Raw genomic sequence first — 24,318 nt, 5'->3', positions numbered from 1 at the left:
ATTGAAATATAGGAAAACAAATCTTTTTGGCAATTATAAAAAAAAGAATATTCAAGCTACAAAAACAAAAAGAATGACAACATTATTTTGTTGCACAATACCCAGTATTAAATCCATTTTATTTTGAATTAATTTGTTCAGTATGTCATCAGTAACACTTTAAACAAAACCTATTAAACTAGTCAACAAAAATACACTTAAGTAATATATAAATAGTTATATTGTGATATTTTGTTGTTGATTTGTATTCTTTAGGTATATATTTATTTAGCCTTCCAAAAATATAACAATTATCCATGTAGTTTTTGCAAGATGGGACCATATATTAAATTACAGCCTAATAATCCAAAAGGTCATATAATTCAATTTGTTATGAATTTGATTTTAGACTATTCTATTTAGTATTTATCATTAGCAAAGCTAATATAGAGTTCAAAAGTCTGTCAGAAACATTTTTTGGAAAACTGGATTATCTGTGCTCCTGATTACAATAGTAGCATCCATTTAGAAATTTCCTTGTTCATTTGGAATGTCGTGATCTCTTTTACTCTCTCTTTTTTTGTATAATTTACATTATCAATTGGTTAATTCTGAGCACATTTTATGACCTGCTTGAAAATGGTTCAAATTTTTCTATACTTTTTAAACTACATGCAATTGTATACGATCATCTTTCAACTTCTTTTTATTAAAAACTTAATATTATTGAGTGCAAACTTTATTATCATTCATTTTGTACTCTTTCTAAACGTACCAAGTGTTTTATGTTTTGTTAAGAAAAGTTTTGAGTCTGGTAGAATATTTATTTTAGTTTAGGTTTTCTTCATTATTCTTTTGCATTATATCTAAAGAATGATACTAAATCTTAGTTAAATATAAATATATCGACAGTATTTTGTTTGCTTTTTTCCCCTTAATTTATATTCTTTATAATACTTAGGTAACTAAAGAGGGGTGAAGAGAGATTTCTTCAAATATTTACGGAAGTGATGAAAGAACGTTAAGAAGTGAAATAAAGAATTATGTTTTTCGTTTTGTTTATACACAGTAACTTTATAATTTCCGTACTCAGTTTCCTTGCCTATACTGAATTCTTCACTAGATTTTCTATGGTTATGATTTTATGAAAATAATACTTTCCATTACCTCTGTTGGGCGAGACTGACACTTGAAAGTAAAAAACAACAACCAAGGATATCTAAGGGAAACCAATCCCTCCTTCTTTGTCCAAAATCCTGGAGTATTAGGTCAAGTAACATATAATAGACAACCAACTTTTTGATTGCACGACCTTTGTCTTGCAACTGTGCATGTTAATGAGTTTCACCTGATTTAGTATAAGGCATTCTCCATACTCTTAACTAATAATTTTATTATAATTTCAGGTGTAGTCCACGAGCACCCACGGATCGGGTCTGACGGGGAGAGTGAGGAGGGCTCCGGGACCTCAGAGGACACAAACATAAGCCCTGGCAGTCAGGACAGCAACCAGAGCCAGAATGATCTGGTAAGTACGAGTAGTAATGTCGTCTTTGACATTATGAAAGAGTAACTATATTTACATTTTGTTTAACTTATAAAAGTCGTCTTTTCTCGTCGAGTACTTGTTAATTTGCGCACTTTAGACCTTAGAATGACATTTGATACAATTATGGTATGGCTTTGCAATAGATTCATATATTGTATCCAGGGTTCGGAAGCCGCGCCTCAGCCGCGCATAAGCCTCAGTTTTAAACCTGCTTGTGAGCAGAAAAAGAAATTTCAGAAAGAAGGATTGTCTGCTAAAGAGACAGTTTTATACATCTAGCTGAATTTTATAGTGATAAAATGACGATTTCACTGAGGCTTACACGCGGCTTACGCGCGGCTTCCGATCCCTGATTGTATCCTATTACAGACATTTTTTTAAGAATTTGTAAATAATAATCATAAATTTTACACCTTTTTTGCTGGGCCTTAATTAGAATTAATCTTGTAAATGCACATTTACCTATCCACAGAAAAGAATGCGATGCGATAAATAACTATTATATTTAACTTTTTTAAAGAAGACAAAACTAATTTTATTACTTTTTTGTATGAATATTATAATGATATTAATTAAATAAGGACACACATACATAAAAAAGTATGTGAAAGTATGTCGGGATAAACCCTCATGGGAATACTTTTAGTTAATGTATATGACATGTCTTTTTCCTACACTTTTATGTTGTCTTATTATGTATGTAGAATTTGATCGAGAATATTATGTTTAAGAAAGTTTTCTAGTATGGCAAGTTTTATTTTTAATCACTTTGTTAGTCATTCCTTCTTTCAAACAACAAAAATATTTATTTAGTAAAGTAAGTTTCTCATTTTTTGGTTTTAGTTTATAAGCATTAATTTTAATGCTTTGCTTATTACAATAAAATTTTTCTTCATTAATTTTTTTAAAATCTCTAAAATCTATTAGCACACGATATATAATATCTTTTATCTATTATATTTTGTATGAAGCAAAATTTGATGTCTTTCTTAGTACTTTGTTACAGCTAATCCTTTTATGCAACTTAATCCTGTAAAAAAAGTATTATATCCATCCATAAATACATACATGGGGGTATTATTCCTATTTTACATGAACTATAAGATGAGAGATTAAGATGCAAATAGCATGTTTGAAAAAATGTACATTGAAAAAAGATGTTTTTACCTTTTTTAGGTTTTTATATCTATGCCTAAAGAGATAGTTAGCTTTTAAAAGTTTATTTGATGTAGTTTTATAACAATTAATCTTGTTATATTTTTATTTTACATTTTTTTCTCCCTATCTATAAGCACAATTTAAGCCTATTCTTGCTGTGGTATTTAGGGACAATAATGTCCTTGGTAAAGATGCATTTTGGACAAGGCTAATATGAAAAATAAAGATTCTATCAAAGATGAAAACATTTTAGTTTTAACAGGGATATAGATATGGAAATATGTGATAAATGATCTTCCCATCATTGCCTTATGAATAGTATTTTGTATTTGGTAGCTAGTAGATCTTATGGTTAAAGATGGGTTGTAAATTTATTATACTGTCAAGGTCCCCTTTCTTCCTGTTTACTGGAAAGATATTTTTGTTCTGAAGTAATTCATCTTACTTGTAGAGTAACAGAACAGGCACTACAAAAATATATTTCCTTGCCCTCATTCCTATCAGTGTTCTTACAATCTGAATATGTAAAAATACAGGACAAGTATTTGTTTAAGAAATAATATCATTACTACATACCTTTCTAAAATAATTGGATTTATACCATTCTTAAAGTTTAATTTTGGCTGTAAACTATGCACAGATACACATCTGAAAAAAATGCTCTTATTTGTAACCTAAAAAGGTTTATATCTAATACATTTTGGACATAATCGTCCATGTTTTTTTTATGTACAGTGTTTGAACAATCTAGTACTAGTGCATTCTTCAGTCAATAGTAAATATACACTAGATAGAGATAGTCTCAGTAAAAAAAGAAGAAGAAAATATCTCATTTACAGTCTATACAATTACTCTCAGACTTACTATTAGCATAATTCTTTCACTGAAGTAACTGGATGTCTACCTGTGTTTCTGTCTGTATGTAATTATATATAGCGAAGGATCTCGCTAACTGCTGAACCAATATGGTTTTCCTTTACAATGAAGCTTTCAGCTGTACCTGGTCATAAGAAAATGCATTTCTCCAATTCTTTCTTTATTTCAACTCTTTTCATGTCTTCGTTTATGACGGGGTTTGTAAATAGACTTAAAGAGAACAAAAGATTTATTAAATACATCAAATAATATTAAACAGAGCTAATTTAAATAATGAGCTATTCAACATAATTTTTAATTAGTCTATATAAGACAGGGACAATAATGTTAGTAATTAACGGCGCGACAAGAACAATTTAATGATTATAATTTAAAGACGTTTGTGTCCAATATGTCTTAAGGTCAATTTTGTTAAGTGAATCGAAAAATACGGACTGACAAGCACTAGTTTTAGAGGAGCTACGTTACTAAATAATTAGGAATGTACTCGATTTATTATTAATTTTTAACCTTATATTATAATGCACTTAAAATTCACTTATTGCAAATATCTAGACATATTTTTTTTCATGGATAAAAGTTTGTAACTCGAGAAATACAAAAATATATTTTTATAAGAATTCGCTTATTTCCGCTGGTTAAAAAGCAGTTCTTAACATTTACTCAGCACCAAGCAAAAGTAAGACAATAGACACACAATAATTAAAAGTTTTTGGTGATCATTAGTAGTATGTTTAAGGGTATCATCATAAACAACATCCTTTATCATAGTTGAGTGTAGTAATGAGTTGCGCCAGTTTTTGGGCCATGGCATAACTTCTAAGTCATCAAAAGAAAAACGTTATTTGACCAAAACTTTTTAAAACGATTCCATATTACTAAATTCTAGCAATGAATATGTTAAGTTTAGTTATAAAAGCTAATGATGAGCTAATATTACAGAATAGGATAATTTATTTTTCAAGAGCTTTTCAAACTTTCTTCTTTCTTTTTGCAGTTATATCACTTTTACAACTATTAGTAGTTATACATTATTTCTTTTTTCAGTGTTTGGGATATATTTGTTTCGAACTATCCTTTAACCGCAAATAATTTAAAAAATGTTGTCCATAAAGGGCCAAAGATCTAGCCCCTGTATTTATTAAAGTACCTTTTTTGGCAATTTTTAAAAAATTTTTAAAAAGTTTATCAATTATGATCATTGAGTTATAGATAGCTGCGTTCTCAATTTTTTAGTATGAAAGTCTGTTTCATTTCAAACAATTTTTTTATTCAATATATTTAAAATATATTTGCTATGCTAAAAATGTATTTTTAGCATTTTAAGGTCCATTACTTAAGAAAATTGTTGACACTTTACATAAAACATCACTGTAACTTTCAAATATATCCTAATGTATATAAAGCATGAAAGCATGAAAGCATAAACATTTATTTACTCATATCTGTACTCCAAAGCTTTCTTAAACTCTATGAAGACCCTGCATATAAAAAAATGTAAATTGAATTAAATATTTGATATTTACGTAAGCAACTATGTACTATGCGTTTTTGCATAGGTGTAGAAGATAACAAGAATGCCTAAATCCATCACATAGCAGAATAATCACAAAATATACGTTATCATGTCTGAAAAAAATAAAACATCATTTTGTCTTAATTGTTTATTTGTTGATTAAATGAAACTAGTTAACGCTCATCTTTTTCACCAGTTATTTGCGCCATTAGCATCTAAAAGCTCTGCGTTATAAGTACGAGGATGGGATTGATGGTATAAAAAAATAAAATTGACTAAAACCAACCCATAATATACCTATGTAAAGCTTCACTAAATTAAAGAACTAAATCTGTTCCATGGTTAATCGGCCAAACAAATCTTGAATTAAGTAATGTATCTGAATATTTATTAGTAGTATATCTCATGAAATATTTAATACAATTAGTTTTAGATGTTATATATGTAGCTCATGATTATAGAGTACTTTCGCTACATAATATAAAGAAAAAAACTAACATGTCTGTTAAACAGACACTAGCAGCTGCTTTGTAAATTAAACATAGGGAATCCTGTTTTTATAACATTGAGGCTAGAGATGTTTTTTAACACCTACTAACACATACAGGAAGGAGATAAAAGTTAAAAAAACTTTTTAACACAGTTTATCTGACTATTTCAAAGAGACATTTTTTCTTATAATTATGTTCAAAAGAAGTAGAATTTTTGAGAATTAAAATAGACTTTTTAAAAAAAACTTACAGGGTTGATTTAAACAGAATCTGGACTAATAAAAATACTGGAGATAATATCTTGGTCATAAAAATCGAGTATTTTTTTTTACAGAGTTTTCATATCTATCTGTTTAAGTGTGTATGAATGTACTAAAAATAGAATTTTCGAGTATAATTTTTAATTCTCTATAAAAGGGTAATAAATCATATTTTAACTAGAAATTTCAAGATCATTTTTAATACAGTTTCTCTTCAAAATATCCAAACATTCTAAAATTTGGTTTTTAAAAGTTTAGTAATTGATGTGTAGGTTATTTTATGAATTAAAAAATCAGATTTTTTTGTGAGTTAAGACGACAAAAGTATTTATTAAAGATGTAATATGTCTGTCTGTCTATACCAAATAGTTCGCTATCAACTGGATCTTCTTTACAGGGAAGCTTACTATTACAAAACATTAGCAAAATGTTATTTCAAAATCAAAAATAAACAGATTATCATTAATTTCTTTTTACATTGATTTCTAATTCATAAGATTATAGACACGTTTTAATCAGTCTTTGACGCCAAACTTTTTTATGTGTACATTTTGAAGCAAAGTAGATTGATAAATACAAGATACAAGATGATTCCGTAATATAAACATTTTTAACATCAGTTTACCTTAACTGTAACTCAAGCTTAGTTTATATCAGGAATCATTCATAGGCTGTTTAAATAAATGTGTTCCGCTGATTATTATTATGAGAGATTTATTTATTAGATTGGTTAGTTTTTATACAAGTTTTTAGTGATTTTTTTACTTTTTAATACAAAGTAAGAAAGAAACGTATCATTTAGTGAATCAGCTCGTTATCGGGGTAAGTGATGGGTTTAAATCTCGGCACAACACCTCGTCATGACTAAAGACGATAAAGATAGCGCGATGTAAATAGTTGTAAATATGCTTTATCCCAAAACTAGCGAAATACACTACCATGTACTGGTAGGAATTTCCGACAAAGATCTTGCAATCAAAGGGTTGGTTGTCTGTAAAACGTTTCATGCATTTTTAAAGCAAGATTTGGTTCATTGGTTGACCAAAATAAGAGCTAGTAGTATATCCCCTCTTTAGATTATCAAGGTTAGGCACAGCTAAGTTATTTTCCACTGGTGAGAAAATTTTAGATAAGAAGTATTTAGTACAATTATGCTAAAAATGCGGAGTATCTTTTTAAATTGCATTTCCTATAAATCTAAAAACGTAGGCATTTGATTTTATAGTAATTTCAATCGTCATTCCTATTAAAAAGAAAGTCTTAGATTTAGTTACCTATACTTAGATTTATCATAGAGACAATTTGAAAAAAGTATTCTTTTACTCAAGAAAATATGACACAAAGCCATTTTTGCCAAAATTTTACAAAACAAGAAAGGTGCAAATTATGTAACGAATTAATGCAACCATCTCGTAATCAGTGATTAAATGGCACTTAGAATTCGAATTTCGATCAGAAATTTTGCATGAATAATCCTTGGTAGGTCTATTTTCCCTAAATCGAACAAAAAGTTGGAAAAGTAATGGCTGGCGGCTCAGCCGTTTAACCGTTTTTTGCCTATTTTTAGGGCAAATTCATCATTAATTACGTAGGAATCAACTTTTTAAAACATATTTTTGGTTTAATTCATGTTAAATGATAGCAATTTTTAAATTTCTAGTACCAACAGCTACCGGCTAGAACCGTTTGATAAGGTTTTTGAGTGAGAAAAAGTATTATGTGAAAATAGGTTTTGTGATTTTTTGCTCTTAAGATAGTAATAAAATGGCAAAACAGCTGAGCCGCCAGCCTTTAACCGTTACTTTTCCAACTTTTTGTTCGATTTAGGGAAAATAGACCTACCAAGGATTATTCATGCAAAATTTCTGATCGAAATTCGAATTCTAAGTGCCATTTAATCATTGATTACGAGATGGTTGCATTAAAAAACCCCCCCTTATAAAGATTAGATAAACCTACTGACATAAAAATTTCTGAATAGCAACAACGTTAACAAAATACTGAAAAACAACACATATTTATTAGAAAAAAATCAGCGTTTGCCCTTTTGAAATAGTTATGTGCAGACCAAATGAAATTGAAAATAGCCTTATCTATCTCTAGCTGACCTTAAAATACAGAATTTTTAACACAAAACGAGGAGAATTACTGAAAACATTTAGATCTTGTGTTGTGAAATCACATCCTCATAAAATATATTTCATTATTAAATCATTTGAACAGCATATATTATTACAACAGCACAAATATTGTATCTTTCCCTTTGCCACACCCCTATTGTTCAATACTATAACAATCTGTGAAAGTGAAGGCACCCTCTTGTTGTTTTGAATCTGATTTTTTAAAACATTTGTCTGTGTGTGGATTATTGTTTACTGCCCAGAAAATTAGAAAAATTAATAGTTTTTTTAAAATTTTTATTAAAAGATTATTTTTGGAACCTAAAATTTCTAAATACAAAATTTTGATTTAATCCTTTTTTGGTGGACTTAGTCTCGGGTTAACAAAAAAAGGTATTATGACTAAAAAAGTTCGTGTTCTGGAGACAATATTAATGATAGAAAATGTCAAAAATCATTTGATATGGCTTTCGTTGGACAAACAATACATTTTATTGGGTAATTCTGGACAGGTATATTCTATAAAGGGGGGGGGGGGGTTAATGCAACCATCTCGTAATCAGTGATTAAATGGCACTTAGAATTCGAATTTCGATCTGAAATTTTGCATGAATAATCCTTGGTAAAGTCTATTTTCCCTAAATCGAACAAATTGTTGGAAAAGTAACGGCTAGCGGCTTAGCCGTTTTGCCAATTTTACCAATCTTAAGAGCATATTAGTCACGAAACCTATCTCCACATAATACTTTTTGTTGCTCAAAAATCTCATCAAACAGTTCTAGCCGGTAGCTGTTGGTACTAGAAATTTAAAAAATGGTTATTGCTATCATTTAACATGATTAAACCAAAAATATGTTTTAAAAAGGCGATTCCTACGTAATTAATGATGAATTTGCCATGAAAATAGGCAAAAAACGACTAAACGGCTAAGCCGCCAGCAGTTACTTTTCCAACTTTTTGTTCGATTTAGGGAAAAAAGACCTACCAAGGATTACTCATGAAAAATTTCAGATCTAAATTCGAATTCTAAGTGCCATTTAATCATTGATTACGAGATGGTTGCATTAAAAATCCCTCCCTTATTAAATATGACAATATATGAAAACGGGCGAACATATATTTTAATTTTATAGAGTAGCTGTGCTGCGAAAAATAAATTAATTGCTACCAGTCTTTTATTATTAAAATACACTTCACTTATAAGTAATTGTAAAGCATTTGAATAAAATTCAAAAAGTTTAGAAAATGTTTAGAATTCCCTTCTTAATGTTAAACTTAGATTGACCGGTTTAGCATAGTAAGTAGTTCTTTAAATGCAACTGAAATAACTTTTTAAAAGATTTTTTTTCTTTTTATTTGTTTTAAAACTCACTTGGAAATTTAATGAAAAAATCTTCTCGAAAAAAGCATAAGTACCAATAACTCATTACAGATTAGAAAATTTTTAGTTCTTAATAATCTTTTCTATTACATATTAAATCCTGAACAGTGTTTTTCTTAAATTCATCGCGTTATTAAAGTTAATCTATTCAATCCTATAATATAAAGTACTAAGCTTTTTTGTTTGTAGCGAAGGATCTCGCTAACCTCTGAATCGATATGGTTCTCCTGTAGAGGTAAGCTTCGTACAGGCCCTGAGATGGTTTTAGGCTAATTTTTCATAAATAAGTCTGACTTTGGTTTTAAGCTATTTTCTGCCCTTCTTTATCCCTTCGAATATAGAGCCCCTAGATGCTATGGGCGCAGCCGCTAGTTTACTCATTACTCAACGATAATGAAGGAAAAAATTCTTTTGTCGTTTATTTTTATTTATCCTACCTTTACAAAAAAAATATTAGAAAACAAGGACAAATTTGCCCTGTGAATAGCAATATTGAGGTGACAAAATTTGAAGGAAAAGAAGTTAGGTTTTAATTAAAACAAAATTCTTTAACCCTTACAGATCGGGGGGGGGGGGCTCAAAGAGCCCCCCCCTCTAGTTTTTTCAATCTCATTTTTTTTGTAGGTAAGATGGAGAGCTGTAACTTCATGACTTTTTAAGTTTAGTAATTATACGTCGGCAAGAGTTGATTTTATTAGGATATCTGGTCTGTGTCGGTCGTGGTGTCCGGTCAAAGTCGGTTGGGTAGCAAAAAAAATTAGAAAAAATTCTAAATAAATCTTAATTTCTACATTATGACTTTTGTGTATAAGGTAGAAATCTAAAATTTTTTTGGTGAATACTTAGGTATCAATGACCTTCTGAGAAATATAGTGTTATGACCGTTTGACCGCTCCCTGACCGACTTGATGACCGATTTTTGTCCGGCTTTTACTACAGACATATATCATTAATATCGTGGCTTCTATTAGAGCTAGAGACCTATATTTTTTTTTGGTAAATCCTTGAGCAATAATAAACAGATAAAAATATCAATTTGTGCCGTCAACCGCCGTTTTACCGCCGTAACCGCCGAAAATGGCGGTTTCCGTTAATTGCCGTTTTTCGGCGATGATCAGAAAAAGTAATTTTTTTGTTATGAAAAATAAAAGTTCGTCCTAAAATTTGGTCATCCAAGCTGCAAAATTGGCCGCTCTACAGCTGTTTTAAAATTTAGCGGCTGGCCGCTAAAAAGCGGCTAAGGAGCGGTCTGACTGCTATGATTAGAAAAAGTAATTTTCTCTAAAGATACACATGAACCACCAGAAAAAAATTTTACGTCTTTATCTGTACCAGGAGCCGAGATAGAGGGGGGGGCTCTTTGAGCCCCCCCCCCCCCCCCCCCCCCGATCTATTAAGGTGGGAATTGGGGCCCGATCTGTAAGGGTTAACTGATAGTCCTGCATAAACGTTAAATTTTCTCAACTTACTAAAACAATTGCCGTTCCTGTATACCATAGTCAAAGAGTAGTTGTTCTTCCTTGAAAAATAAATAAAAAGATTTTTTATATTGTTGGTACAAACTTAATTAATTTAGGTTATTAAAAATATTTATTATCAAACTTTAGGAAAAACGTCACCAAAACGGATGTGTTAGATTTACGGATATTAAGATTAATAGGTATGGGGTGGGAACTCTTTGTAAAGATTTCATATTCGAATATATGTCGTTTATAAGACTGGTTTAAAAAAGAAAATATTTTTGATTAGTTTACTTAGAGACGGCTCCAGAAATGGTTAGAAAAAGCCAAATGTTAGATAATATAAAACATTATTTTTAAAGGCTTTATTATTATTTTGCTTTACATAAAAAAAACCTTCCATAGATTTTTAACCTTTTTTTGTTTAGGTGAAAATGCGCCAGAAGCCAGCGAGTCGGAAGGTGTCCAAGCAAGAGGAGATCAGTAAAAGGAATTAACAACATTCATTTTGATTTATTGTACAGTTTGTATAAGTAGTTTAACATGACTTCTTTTTTTGGAATTTTTTCTTAGAAATATAATATTAAAATAATATATTTTGGCTCAACGATTATCTTTCAACGGTAGAACAGTTTGAGGTAAAATTGTTTTTTCATATAAAAATATCTCTGATTTACAGATTAATACGAAATATCGGATCCTTTTTAAATTAATCAGCATATATTGATCAATTATCTGCAATTTTGGGGTTCTGATTAATCAGAAGATTTATATTTTTTGGTCAGATAATGTGGAAAAAAATAGCCTGAAGCATAAAAAAATTAATAAAAAATATACAAGAAATGTAAAAGAATGTTGATTACCTGGATAGGTTGTCTTTGCCAGCTGATCTGAGGCTACCAGAAAATTTTGTTACCCGCCAAACTGTTTCACCCACACTGGAGGGGCCACTCACAAGGTACTAGTTCTTTTTTTATTACAGTAGCTATTCTATAATACGCCATTTCTGTTATTTTGAGAAAGGAGTCTAACTTGATTGTTACGTTACGTATTAAAATCCATTCCATTGCAGGAATACGATACTTTTTTAACAGCATCGGAGATATTTTTTCAAAATATTAACTCATTAAAAAAAAGTATGATTTTGTTTGTTTTTTCTTTTCACCAATGTTTCATTTGCATCCACTACATTTAGATGTTAATTTTAAAAAACCTAGTAAATTGAACATTTATATATAAATAAATTAAAGGTTGAAATTTAATTTAAAATACTCAAATTTACAGAAGTGGGATCAAGATTAGATAAAATGAATGAATTTTCATTTAATTTAAAACTTTTCTAAATTTTGATTAGGTAGGGCGAAACTGGAATATTTTAGTTTTAAATTGATTAAAATTTGATATTTTAATCATCTAGATTTTGTTTATTTTTTGGTATAAATTAAATGTTATATCAAATAAATTTTCAAGCATTTTTTAGCGGCTGCAGCTTTTAGCTGTAATTTTTTTAATGATAGCTGCAAAATGTTAACAATATTCTGTTGTACGTTTGTTTACTTTTTTGGTAGTTGTTAACTGTCACAAAATTCGGAAAAATCAAAGCTGCCAAGCATTCAATTTTAGAGTAGCTACACTTTATGAAATTACATAACTAATGCATTAATGTTGAATCATTTAAATGAAGACATATGTTTTATGTTTTTAAAATATTTTATATTATTAAAAATCTTTATTAAAATTTTAAAGTCATGAAATTTAAGTTTCCTCTAGAAATGTATCTTTTGGTCTGTGTTATATTTTTCGGGTATTGTTGGTTACGTGACATCCTCTGAAGGGGCGTTTCGTCGTACTTTCACAAAAGCTTTTGATAGGTTATTTTAAGGGTTAAGCAAATGGCCCCGAAGGGTTAGAGCCCCACGTTAGGGCTAGAAATAGGAGAAAAGCTATAGTACTGTGAAATTACTACGAAACACCCCTTCAGAGGCGATGTCACGAAACCGACAATACCCTTTTTTATGTAATTAAAAAAGTTAGAACATCAAGACAAAGGTTTGAAAAAAACTGATATTATCTTTTTTCCAGGGCCACAAGACGGCAGTCCCTTTCTGAAATCGGTTTTGGCAGAATAGACACATACACGAAATTAGATAAATTAGGAGAGGTAAGAGGATTAATTTTTTAAGCGAAGCTTTATACAATAATAGTATTGATGTACGTCTGCAACCTTAGGACGTTTTTCGTATTTAAATATAATCTTACCGTTCCAGGTTTTGCACTAAAAAAGTCATGATTTATGATTTATTGCATAAATAATATCTCCAATTTTTCCTTATTATTGTTTATGTGAGAGATATGATTGTTAATAAGATAATCGCTGGTATCCCTTGAACTAATAAAAGAACTATAAACAGCCCACTCTCCTTTAATTTTCAACTTTAAATATAACGAGCTCGATTCCTGCCTGGCTCTTAAGCTAAAATATGCTTTAAAACTCTTCATTTTAGCCACCACCCTCCACCCCCCCCCCTTCAAAAAAAATAAAGCTTGGATGTCCTTGTCAAAAAAATTTATTCCTAAGGTTAGTTTGTGGTCCTATTTTAGTATGAGGGAAATTGAGACATAATCCTTTATTATGTCATATCTGTAAATAAACAAAAACAAAATAAGATTTGGCTGAGGATCATAAATATTTTTCATTTTTTTACCAACGGAAAATATAAATCATAGGTAATAATGCAATCTTAAGGTCTTAAGGTAAGTGTAAGTAAGTAATTACTTCATTATAGGGATAAAGCACAAGAACTTAAACTATATATAATTCCTCAGATTTAGACCTAGGCAGTCAAAAATAAAATTTGACTAATTTAAGCTTCGCGCTTAATTACTTATTTGCTTTACACGCAGAACCTGTTTTGTATTACCTTATCATCACCGATCTCGGAAATGACAGGTGTCCCAGATATATTAATGTATAACAATTTGCAGGGTACCTATGCGACAGTGTTCAAGGGAAAGTCCCGGCTGACGGAGAACCTGGTGGCCCTGAAGGAGATCAGGTTGGAGCACGAGGAGGGGGCGCCCTGCACAGCCATCAGGGAGGTTTCACTCCTCAAGGATCTCAAACATGCTAACATAGGTGAGCAAATATTAATTCTTTTAGATTGGCTGTCAAACGCAATAATCCGTCTAACGTACTAAAAAGGAACTTCTAGCAGACAAAGATTTTAATTTCAATTTAGTCATATATGATTTTATATTGGTTTATATTTGTCTACTTTGGTATTCTATCCTACGTTTCAAAATTGTTAGGCAGACCGCTTGGCCAATATGGTTCTCCTTCTTATAGGTTCAGGGCAGATTTATAACTAATGTGGGTAAAGGTACCTTCACCCTCCAAAGAGACATCAACCCTGGAGAAAAAAATATTCCCCACAAAATTAAGCTAGGACACTATGCATGCAAACGCTAAGTTTTAGATTACAGCCGTTGACGCCCCTAAAAAATAACCCCCTTAAACGTAAGCGCAGGTATTTTCAACAAACCTGTTTATTTTACCACCCATATTAGATAGTCTACGGGTAAACGGAGGTATTTGGCATGAGATATTATTCCCAATATCTGTTTTCTATATTCATTCAATCCTTATAACATATCATACTAACTACATAGACCAATTCTAAACATGATTTTTAAATTAAATTTGTGTTTCGTCTTTATTTAAGCTATATTACATGATGTTCTCAACTGTCATTGAAGATAGATGTCTTGCGTTTTCTTAACTAAATTCTGTCAATCTGTCTACTTTCTGTGCAGTGGTTAATATTCCTAGCTATAGATAAATCAATCTATTCTTCGACTAATGAGCATCTAATAAGTAAGTTTGTTGTTAAAAATGATTTTGAAACAAATAAGGGGTCTATTTGAACTTACTCACTATTTGATTATCTATTCTCTCAGTACATACTACCTCTCTCTTTCTCTCCACTCACTATTATATATGCATGGTTCTAATTAGTACCTTTGTTTTCCAATCATTTATGCAATACATTGGGGATAAGACAATGGACGATACATTTATATAATATACCTCCTTAATGATGAATCGATACACTATATTATCCCTTCTGTAGATTTTATTATACTAGTTTAAAGCTAACGAATTAAAGTTCAATAAAAGTGCCCAAAGTTTTTGAGCCAACAAATAAGATGATGTGATTATTAACTTTGAGTACCAGTGTAATTGACAGTCAAATGTCCCCTCCCCCCCCTAGATATTCATAGTATTAATGACTGACTATTTTTTTGTGTTCTATATCTTTTAATTAATGCTGAAAGTTTAAAGAATTGCCCTCTCAATTCCAAACATTGCTAGTTTCCGGTAATAATATCTCTAAAATCATTAACATACGGCCATCAAGTATTTTTCAAAAATGATGATTGACAGCTATTGGACATTTGAAATATTGATTCTTAGCATGATTAGACATGTTGTAGTTTTGAGCAAAGAATCTTTTTAGATCACTATGTCTACTAAAAACTAAATTAAAGAGAAAACAATATATTATTTTATATTGAAAGAATTTAAAAATAAATAGGTAATTTAAGTTTTAATATCTGGCAAAAGTAAAACATTAAGTAAGAAATAATTTCTCTCAAACTCAGACAATTCATGTTTAGTAAAGAAAGGGCAGCCATTTTTTTTGTTAAAATTGTTTTCTTAATTTTAAGGTTAAATAAACTTTTGTTACATTATTTAGGAGAACAAGGACATTGCTTTTTACATTTCACTTGGTCAAATTCAACTTTAAATAACCATTGTTTTAAATTTTAGCCCTTTTTTTTCTTGATTATCACAGGATATACCATTTAGTCAATGTATGTTTTTATATTTTTTTTAATCAGTCAGATAGTAAAGAATTTTGGCCATTCATTGTTGTTTATGATCGTATTGACGTTCGAACATACCCAACTTGTGAGATAGCAGCCCTGCTTAAATAAAACTTTTCTTGTCAGTTTGACTAAAGGACCGCATTTGATTTAATAAATATAATTGTGGAAAATAATATCTTTTTCTATTATCAAATTTCACAGTAAAGAGGTAGTTTCACGAAATGCATTTGAACTTAATTTAGTGAACCGCATATTTTTTGCTAGTTAAAGGGTTAAACTGTATTTATATGGCATATATTTGAAAGAATTTCAATTTTCTACCACGTAGTTTTGAAAATATCAAGACTTGAAAATCGTCTTTTTGTAATATATGCAATTTAAAAAGACGATTTTCAAGTCTTGATATTTTAAAAACTACGTGGTAGAAAATTTATATTCTTTCAATTAAATGCCATATAAATGCAGTTTAACAAATTAACCAGGAAAAAATATGCGATTCACTAAATTAAGTTCACATGCTTTTCTTGAAACTACCCCTTTAGTAAGAACAATTTTGTTTACAAGTAGCGCAGCATCAACAAGCAAACAATATTTTGGTGAAATCAGAGCATAAAATATTGAAGGAAATTGTACCTAATTGTTAAAATACAAAAGTATTGAGGTAAAGCTTTTAGAAAAAAATCTTCGCTACCAATAATACTAAATACAATACATTAAATAAAGCAAAGAAAAAGAAATATCAGACAAGTTTATTGGCAATCTTTAATCGTAAAAGAAACAAAGTTTTGTTCAAACTTTGATGAAAAAGAGAGCTAAAGAATAAATATATTATACAATACATACATACTAGGGCGTGCGGAAGGTAGTTAAGGTTAGAGTTGTGTTTAAAACTCCTTGACAAAACTAATTGGGGAAGACTGCTATCTTCTTTATTTCATCCCCCCCCAAGTCCTAAACCCTACTGGCAAATCTCTGTGCACGCATCTTTAGAAATACATACTTGAAAAAAAAGATATGAGGTTGAAATAATTTAGGTTAGAAAAATAAGGTTAAGAACTACATAGGTGTAATTTAAATCAAGGAGTCAAGAATATTGGAACAATTGTTAATTCTTTAATAACTCTAAAGCCTGCAGTTACTACGGTCAACTACTACGTTCTAAATGATAAAACAGTTAAAAGAACAGCTTGGGCTTCTAGTTCATTTTTTAAACTATACTCTTTTAGTAAGCAAAGAAAGAAGTCATAAAAACAAACTCAATATCAATTTCGACATAAAACTTTTTACTGGCCATTCAACTTTTTTTCTTTATAATGAATTCTCTTGTAGAATTACATTTTCGCGCGTGAAAAATCCCCCCCCCCCCTGTCTATAAAAAAACTTGTTTTAGTCTATCCAAATCTCCGTTTTTCTATTTTAAGTATTTTAAAAGTTGAAATTCTAGGGGTTTATACCTATATGGGAGTTATTAAATATTACATACAAATACAAATATTTAGTTTTTAAAGAAATAGTTTCTTGAAAAGTAATTCCTTTTGATATTTCAAGACAAGTTTTATTAAAATCGCTTTTTTGATTTTTTATTATCATAAGGTATCTATTTTATCAAATTGTTTTTTTGTTTTATTATGAATTCAAAATAATTTAGACTTAAACAATTGTTGGATAAATTAAATATTTTTTTTTATCTCCTATAAAATAATTACGTAAATAATCCTTTATATTATTTCTATAGATTTTGTTAAAAGAACTCATTGTTCATGTTCTCAATAGAAAAAGTTAAAAACAAAATTATTTTGTATTTAAAATATTTAGCTTTTAAAACTTCTAGTCTAGAGATATCAAATTGCAGACAAATATTTTAAAATTTTCTTGTAATCCTAGGTCTTTAAAATATCGTTAATTCTGAATAGCCTTTTTTCATTCAATTTAACTTTTAACATTTTAATTGATATCAATCTTCGAAAGGTTTTGTGATTTTTATATTTTTTGTATGAGAAAAAATCCTCGTTAATTATGTACTTCGATTGCTTATGAAACTAAATTAATTTTTAATTTGAATATTTGTATGGAATATATGCCATTAGGATTATATATTAAAGTACATTATTTATAACTTATCAATTAGTTATGAAATAATGAACAATTCGACCAATTCGAGCTCTACTTAAGCTAACCTAATGGTGCTTTCCTACAAATGGCTAGTTGAGCACTGATACCCCCCCCCCCTTAATTTAAAAATAGATTTGTCCTCTTTTTACTATTTCAACAATCTTATGCTTTCTTACAAAAATAACACCTAAAACAATAACAAAATATAGCCCATAGGATTGTATTAATCCTAATATAAAGGGGGGAGGCGAAAGTGACATTTTTTGAAACCAAAACTAAAAGTAAACAAAGGAACTCAACTAAAAAAAAGAGTTACAGGTCTGAGATTTTGCGTGGCAGTTGCTTTATAGGGATAAAATATGGAACTGCGAAGAAACGGCGGCGCAACCGCCAAAAACTGCCGTTTCCCGCTGAATTTTTTTTGCCTTTTCTCGGCGGTTTTCGGCGGTTGCGACGCCGTTTCTTTACAGTTCCATATTGTACCCCTAAAAAGCAACTACCATGCAAAATGTCAGACCTGTAACTCTTTTTTTTAGTTGAGTTCCTTTAACTTTTAGTTTTGGTTTCAAAAAGTGTCACTTTCGCCCCCTCCCTTTATATTTTAGTGATTATTCAAGACATTATACACAAGCATCCTAACCAGTTTAGCTCTACTTAACCTAACCTAATACTATTTTCAGTGACCCTCCACGACATCGTGCACACGGATAAGTCTCTGACCCTTGTGTTTGAATACCTGGAGAGAGACCTGAAGCAGTACATGGATGACTGCGGGGCCATCCTTGCCATAAACAATGTCAAGCTTTTCCTCTTCCAGGTACAGTTTTTTCCCCCAGTATCGCTTTGAAACCGACTAATATCCTGTTGATTAGAACCAATTCTTAGCCATACGGAAAATTATGTATAGCATCTATTTTATTCAGTTTTCTACGAATATGAAAATATACAATTATAAGATTAAAACCAGTTTTTTCGACATCTCGGCGTATTAAAAATTAAAAGATCGATTTACACAAAATATAATTTGTTAGTGCAGTTACCCTTTGGCCTCAAAAGTTTATGTTCAAATTTAGACGTTGCGAGGGTTATCGTATTGTCATGCTAGACGCCACAGTTAATAATTCATCTGCCATTGTCTTATTCCTTACTTGATCTGATGTTTATATTTAGATGTTGCGAGGGTTATCGTATTGTCATGCTAGACGAGTTTTGCACAGAGATCTCAAACCTCAAAATCTTCTTATCAATGAGAAAGGAGAACTTAAGGTAAGTGAAGCGCGTTGATTTGAATTGTACAGAAGCTACGATTTTTCGGTAATAAGACCGTCTGAAGACAGGATAATATTTGTGCCATGAAGAATATTAACCTTTTTTTTATATAAAAGGCTTCGGTATTTACCCTTTTTTATTGTTATTTTGTTCAAAAAACCTTTAATTAGGTATACTTTTCATTAATTTCAATCTTCAAAATTTTTATTGATCGTATGTTGAAATTTTCTCGGATAAAATAACCTAATATTATTTTCTTGTTATAAAATGCATTATTTAAAGCTTTTCAAGTAAACTACATAGATTTTTTATCAAATTTACGGTGTGATATGGTGATTTATTCTTGCCAGATATTGAAAATTTTAGGTTAAACAAAACATTAATTTTTGTAAACCTATATAGAGGACAATTTTGCTTTTATTATGGTTTCGTCGTCCAATTAATTAATGAAAGTTTAAGCTTAGGGACAGACCAATGGCGTTTACACGGTTTTGTCGGGGGGTTTGCCAATACCACTTGAAATTTTGGCGTCACTCCCTTTTTTTGATTGATATCCCTAGTTTCCTACTACTTTTCTTATACTTAATCCTTTTTAAAAACTTAGATATTCCTGAATTTTTAACGCAATTTTACATAAAAAAACCAAGTGAAATTTCCAATATTTTGTATACACATAATATATTGACAAGATAAAGTTGTATCCATTCTATTTAATTTGAAAATGGATTAGTTTTTAAATTGATTTTGGATAGAGGATGGATTGGATAACCTTTTCTAGAAGTCATTTATTTATTTAATCTAGTATACAGAGGGGTGTATAGAAAGGTTTTCAGACCTGATACCATTTTTTCTGACCTTTAATGAGCACCAATGAAAAATCTAGTAAGGAAAAATAATTTCTCTTCGAGAATTATTATTAAATAGATTTGTTTTTCTAAAGGGGTAGTTTCACGAAAGGCATTTGAACCTAATTAATTGAACCTCATATTTTTTCCTGGTTAATTGGTTAAACTACATTTATATGGCATACATTTGAAAGAAATTTTCTACCACTTAGTTTTTAAAATATCAAGACTTGAAAATCGTCTTTTTAAATTGCATATATCACATAAAGACAATTTTCAAGTCTTGATATTTTTAAAACTACATGGTAGAAAATTGAAATTTTTAAAAATATATGCCATATAAATATAGTTTAACCCATTAACTAGCCAAAAATATCCGGTTCACTAAATTAAGTTCAAATGCATTTCGTGAAACTACCTCTTTGCTATTTTGACTAGCTGAAAAGTTGTTTGCATAAAAGATCTTTTGATGCCTTATCCATTGTATAAGATATTTTTTTGTTAAAGTTTCAAATAGTTTTCAACTTATATTTTTTTCTTCTGATTTTAAATATAAAATTGATTCAAGGCCAATTTTAAATGTTTGCATTTTCAAAGGATTAATTAGGATCGACAAATATTAGGAATTAATTAGATTTACAACTAATTTCGTTTTATTTTGCATCCCCACACAAATTAAAAAATTTGAATTTTATTTAAACCCCGAACAAACATATTATGCAAATCTGAATTTTCAAAATAGCAGCTTTATTATTCATTTAGGATGATTTTACAATAAATATGAAATTTAGATGCCTCTTTTGGTTACAAAATTCCACTGTTATTTTTTAATTAATCAGCACCAATAAAGCACAAGATCTCAAAAACAGCATTTGGGAGAAATAGTGGTGAACAAACATATTATGCAAATCCAAAACAAAGCAAAAAAAAAGGTTTTTTTGGTACTTTTCTCCTCTTTTAAAGATTGATTATGATAAAATGATAATTTTTTTAAGGGATTTATGCATTAATTATTATGAAATATAGTATAAGGTAGAAATTAATGATTTTTCTAAATAAGAAATGTTTGAAAAAAATAAATTCGATCCCTATCACTTTAGAGGACAGCTGCTGACCCCCAGTCTTATGGATGAACCTAAATACATGTTAAAGATAAAAATTACCTTTAAAATTATACAAAAATGTTTTTGGTGTGTTGAAAAAATCAATTTTAAAATCTTGATTTTGAGGATGATGACCTTTAAGATGCCCCTATTGGTGGTGATGGTGAACCAAATGTTATCAAAGTGCGTGTCCATGATGACAACTTATGTATTAAACTATGATCCAATTTTTGTAGTTATAGCATCCTCCAGCCCAGCATTATTAAAAAAGAAAAGAATTGCAATTTTATTTACTTCAATTCATAAGGTGAATACTGTAGTTTTTAGAAGATGGTTATATTTCTTGTCGCAAGGCTCCATTGGAGGCTGCTATGACTACAAAAAATGGTACATAGGTTAATAGACAACTTGTTGTAATGGGCATGTACTTAGATAACATTTGGCTCACCATCACCACCAACAGGAGCATCTGAAAGGTCATCATCCTCAAAATCAAGATTTTAAAATGAATTTTTTTAACACATAAAAAAACATTTTTGTATACTTTTCAGGGTAATTTTTATCTTTAACATGTATTTAGGTTCATCCATAAGACTGGGGGTCAGCAGCTGTCCTCTAAAGTGATAGGGATCGAATTTATTTTTTTCAATCATTTCTTATTTAGAAAAATCATTAATTTCTACCTTATACTATATTTCATAATAATTAATGCATAAATCCCTTAATAAAATATTATTTTATCATAATCAATCTTTAAAAGAGGAGAAAAGTGCCAAAAAACCTTTTTTTGTTGCTTTGTTTTGGATTTGCATAATATGTTTGTTCACCAGTATTACCCCCAAATGCTGTTTTTGAGATCTTGTGCTTTATTGGTGCTGATTAATTAAAAAATAACAGTGGAATTTTGTAACCAAAAGAGGCATCTACATTTCATATTTATTGTAAAATCATCCTAAATGAATAATAAAGCTGCTATTTTGAAAATTCAGATTTGCATAATATGTTTGTTCGGGGTTTAGTTAAAATGGATCAAATTAGCTTATTATAGAAAAAATTTTATTCCTTTTTATATTTTCTTTAAAAGTATGATTCGTTCTAGCAACTTTTAATAAGGATAATGTGACTAAAAAGGTTTGAATTTAAATAAAAAATGTAAACACTTTTAGTGACGAAAAACAAATACGTTTTATTTTTCTATTAATTAAAATTGTTTTAATAAAAATTTTTATTTCAGCTTGCAGATTTTGGACTGGCACGCGCCAAGTCTGTTCCTACGAAAACCTATTCTAATGAAGTTGTAACACTATGGTATAGACCTCCAGGTAAAAAAAATCTTGAGCAGTTTAACACAATTCATAGTACCATCTAGAGCACTGATATCCCCACCTCTTTGTTGGGAAATAAACTCAACATAAAGGTGTTTTTTTTTGTTAATTGATACTGAATAGCCCCGGAGGGTTAGCAAGGCCAGCTCTTAAGAATTAGGCACAGGAAAAAACTGCCACTCCCCATAATTTACAAAGAGAGGGGTAGGTTTCTGGTAGAATCCGTAAAGGTGTGTGTTTTAAGTTTAAAAAATAGTAGAACGATAATATTCACTAAATATGTGTATTTCTTATTGAAAAGAACTATAGACAAAAATTTCGCTTTACGGATTTTACCAGAAACCTAAATAAGGGGCGGGGGGATTTTCAGTGCTCTATAGGAACGTTATGTGATAATACCAATCTTATCTATGTGTATGATAACTGTTACAACTGAATCCCGTTGAATGGGAAATTCCATGGAGTTCGTTTATACTTAATCGTTAATTGTCTTTTGTGTAACTATCCCTTTTTTATTTCTTATGGTTAATTGAAAGATCTTCGATTGACTTTTAAATCAAACATATTCAATTAACAAATAGAAAAAAATAACATGAAATAAAAAAAGTTTTCCATAGAACAAATGAATATTAATTAACTTATGAATACATAAAGAAATATAAAAAATGATAAATATTAATTATGTTGGATTGAATATTTTATTATCCCTGTATTTCATCTTCAAATAATGTCCTCATATTTTATTCGTAGCGCAGCTATAAAATATTTGTGTACGTATATCATTATGAAACCGCGACTTTTAACAAACGCATACTATGCTTTTGGTTATAATTAAGATCAGTCTGACTTAATAAGCGTATTTTGACTGTAAGCTTGCGCCCAACTTTACGTAATTACGAGAAAAAAATGACACTTTTGGTATGAAAGGTTGCGTGATTTTTAAAATTTAGATTTTAACTCCACTCATTTTCTCTAGATGTTTTGCTTGGTTCAACGGAGTATTCTACACCCATAGACATGTGGGGAGTTGGGTGCATCTTCTATGAGATGTCCTCTGGGAGACCTCTCTTCCCTGGATCCACCGTAGAAGATGAACTTCACCTAATATTCAAGGTCAGTAACTGTCAATTATTATTTATATGCAATTGTGGTAATATCCTCCTACAAATATTTTTTTCAATTTTGAAAATTTGAGTACACCCCTTCCCCCCCCCCCTTGACAGAACTATGAGCTCTGGCCGCGGCGCTCGGCATCCTTGCCTGCCTAGCCGCAGTTTTTGGCTCCCTAGCCTAAACCTAACCTAACCTAAAATGTCCGGGGGGGGGGGGGGGTGCTCAAATTTTCAAAATTGAAAAAAATATTTCCAAGAGGAGAACGCCGCATCTGTTTTATATGTAGACTTTCTAACATCGTTTCGGAGCCGGAGCAGCAACATTTTTGGTGGAGCCGGAACCGTATTTTTCGTTAAAAACGGCTCCGGCTCCAGATTAGCTAAAAATGATTTTTTAAAGTAATATTATAATTTGGCAACGGTCTATTTCTTTATAATAAACTGAAAAACTATTGTTACTTAACAAATAGACACACATCCTTCTACTTTTATATAGCTTTAATCAAATAAAAGCAAAATATTTTATATTATTTATTTTATTTTATCAAATTCAATAATGAACAAAAATTGATTTATTAATTTTAAGGTAGGAGCCGGAGCCGGAACCGGAGCCGCATCAAAATTAAACGGCTCCGACACGCTGCTTTCTAAAGAGTCTATCCATTTTTCTAAAGTTTCTATCAATCTTTCTAAAGATTCTATCTGTTTTTCAAAAGTTTTCATCAATCTTTTTAAAGTTTCTATCCATCTTTCTTACGTTTCTGTAATTTTTCTAAAGTTTCTATCTATTTTTCTAAAATATCTATTTATCTTTTAAGGTTTGATCTATCTTTCTAAAGCTTCTGCAACGTTTTTGAATATTCTATCTACCT

General features: G+C 30.0%; 1 protein-coding gene across 15 annotated transcripts in view; it reads left to right on the top strand.

Annotated features, from left to right (window-relative positions):
• Positions 1-24,318, top strand: part of LOC145313690 (cyclin-dependent kinase 18-like) — a 198,660-nt gene that overhangs the window by 170,474 nt on the left and 3,868 nt on the right. For all 15 annotated transcript variants that reach the window (XR_013877462.1, XR_013877461.1, XR_013877460.1 and 12 more), the window contains 9 exons: positions 1,386-1,507; positions 11,219-11,281; positions 11,663-11,748; positions 12,873-12,951; positions 13,776-13,926; positions 18,473-18,609; positions 18,963-19,058; positions 22,244-22,331; positions 23,311-23,447. Coding sequence is in view for 3 of the 15 variants with exons in the window: in XM_080153236.1 (XP_080009362.1) it covers positions 1,386-1,507; positions 11,219-11,281; positions 11,663-11,748; positions 12,873-12,951; positions 13,776-13,926; positions 18,473-18,609; positions 18,963-19,058; positions 22,244-22,331; positions 23,311-23,447 (959 nt within the window). In the remaining 12 variants the exon portion in view is untranslated. The remainder of the gene's footprint in view (positions 1-1,385; positions 1,508-11,218; positions 11,282-11,662; positions 11,749-12,872; positions 12,952-13,775; positions 13,927-18,472; positions 18,610-18,962; positions 19,059-22,243; positions 22,332-23,310; positions 23,448-24,318) is intronic.

Source organism: Acartia tonsa, chromosome 3 (genome assembly GCF_053477335.1).
Source record: "Acartia tonsa isolate MP-2025a chromosome 3, ASM5347733v1, whole genome shotgun sequence".
Classification (NCBI taxonomy): domain Eukaryota; kingdom Metazoa; phylum Arthropoda; class Copepoda; order Calanoida; family Acartiidae; genus Acartia; species Acartia tonsa.
Note: the sequence above shows the minus strand (reverse complement) of the source record. Positions and strands in the feature narration are given on the sequence as shown.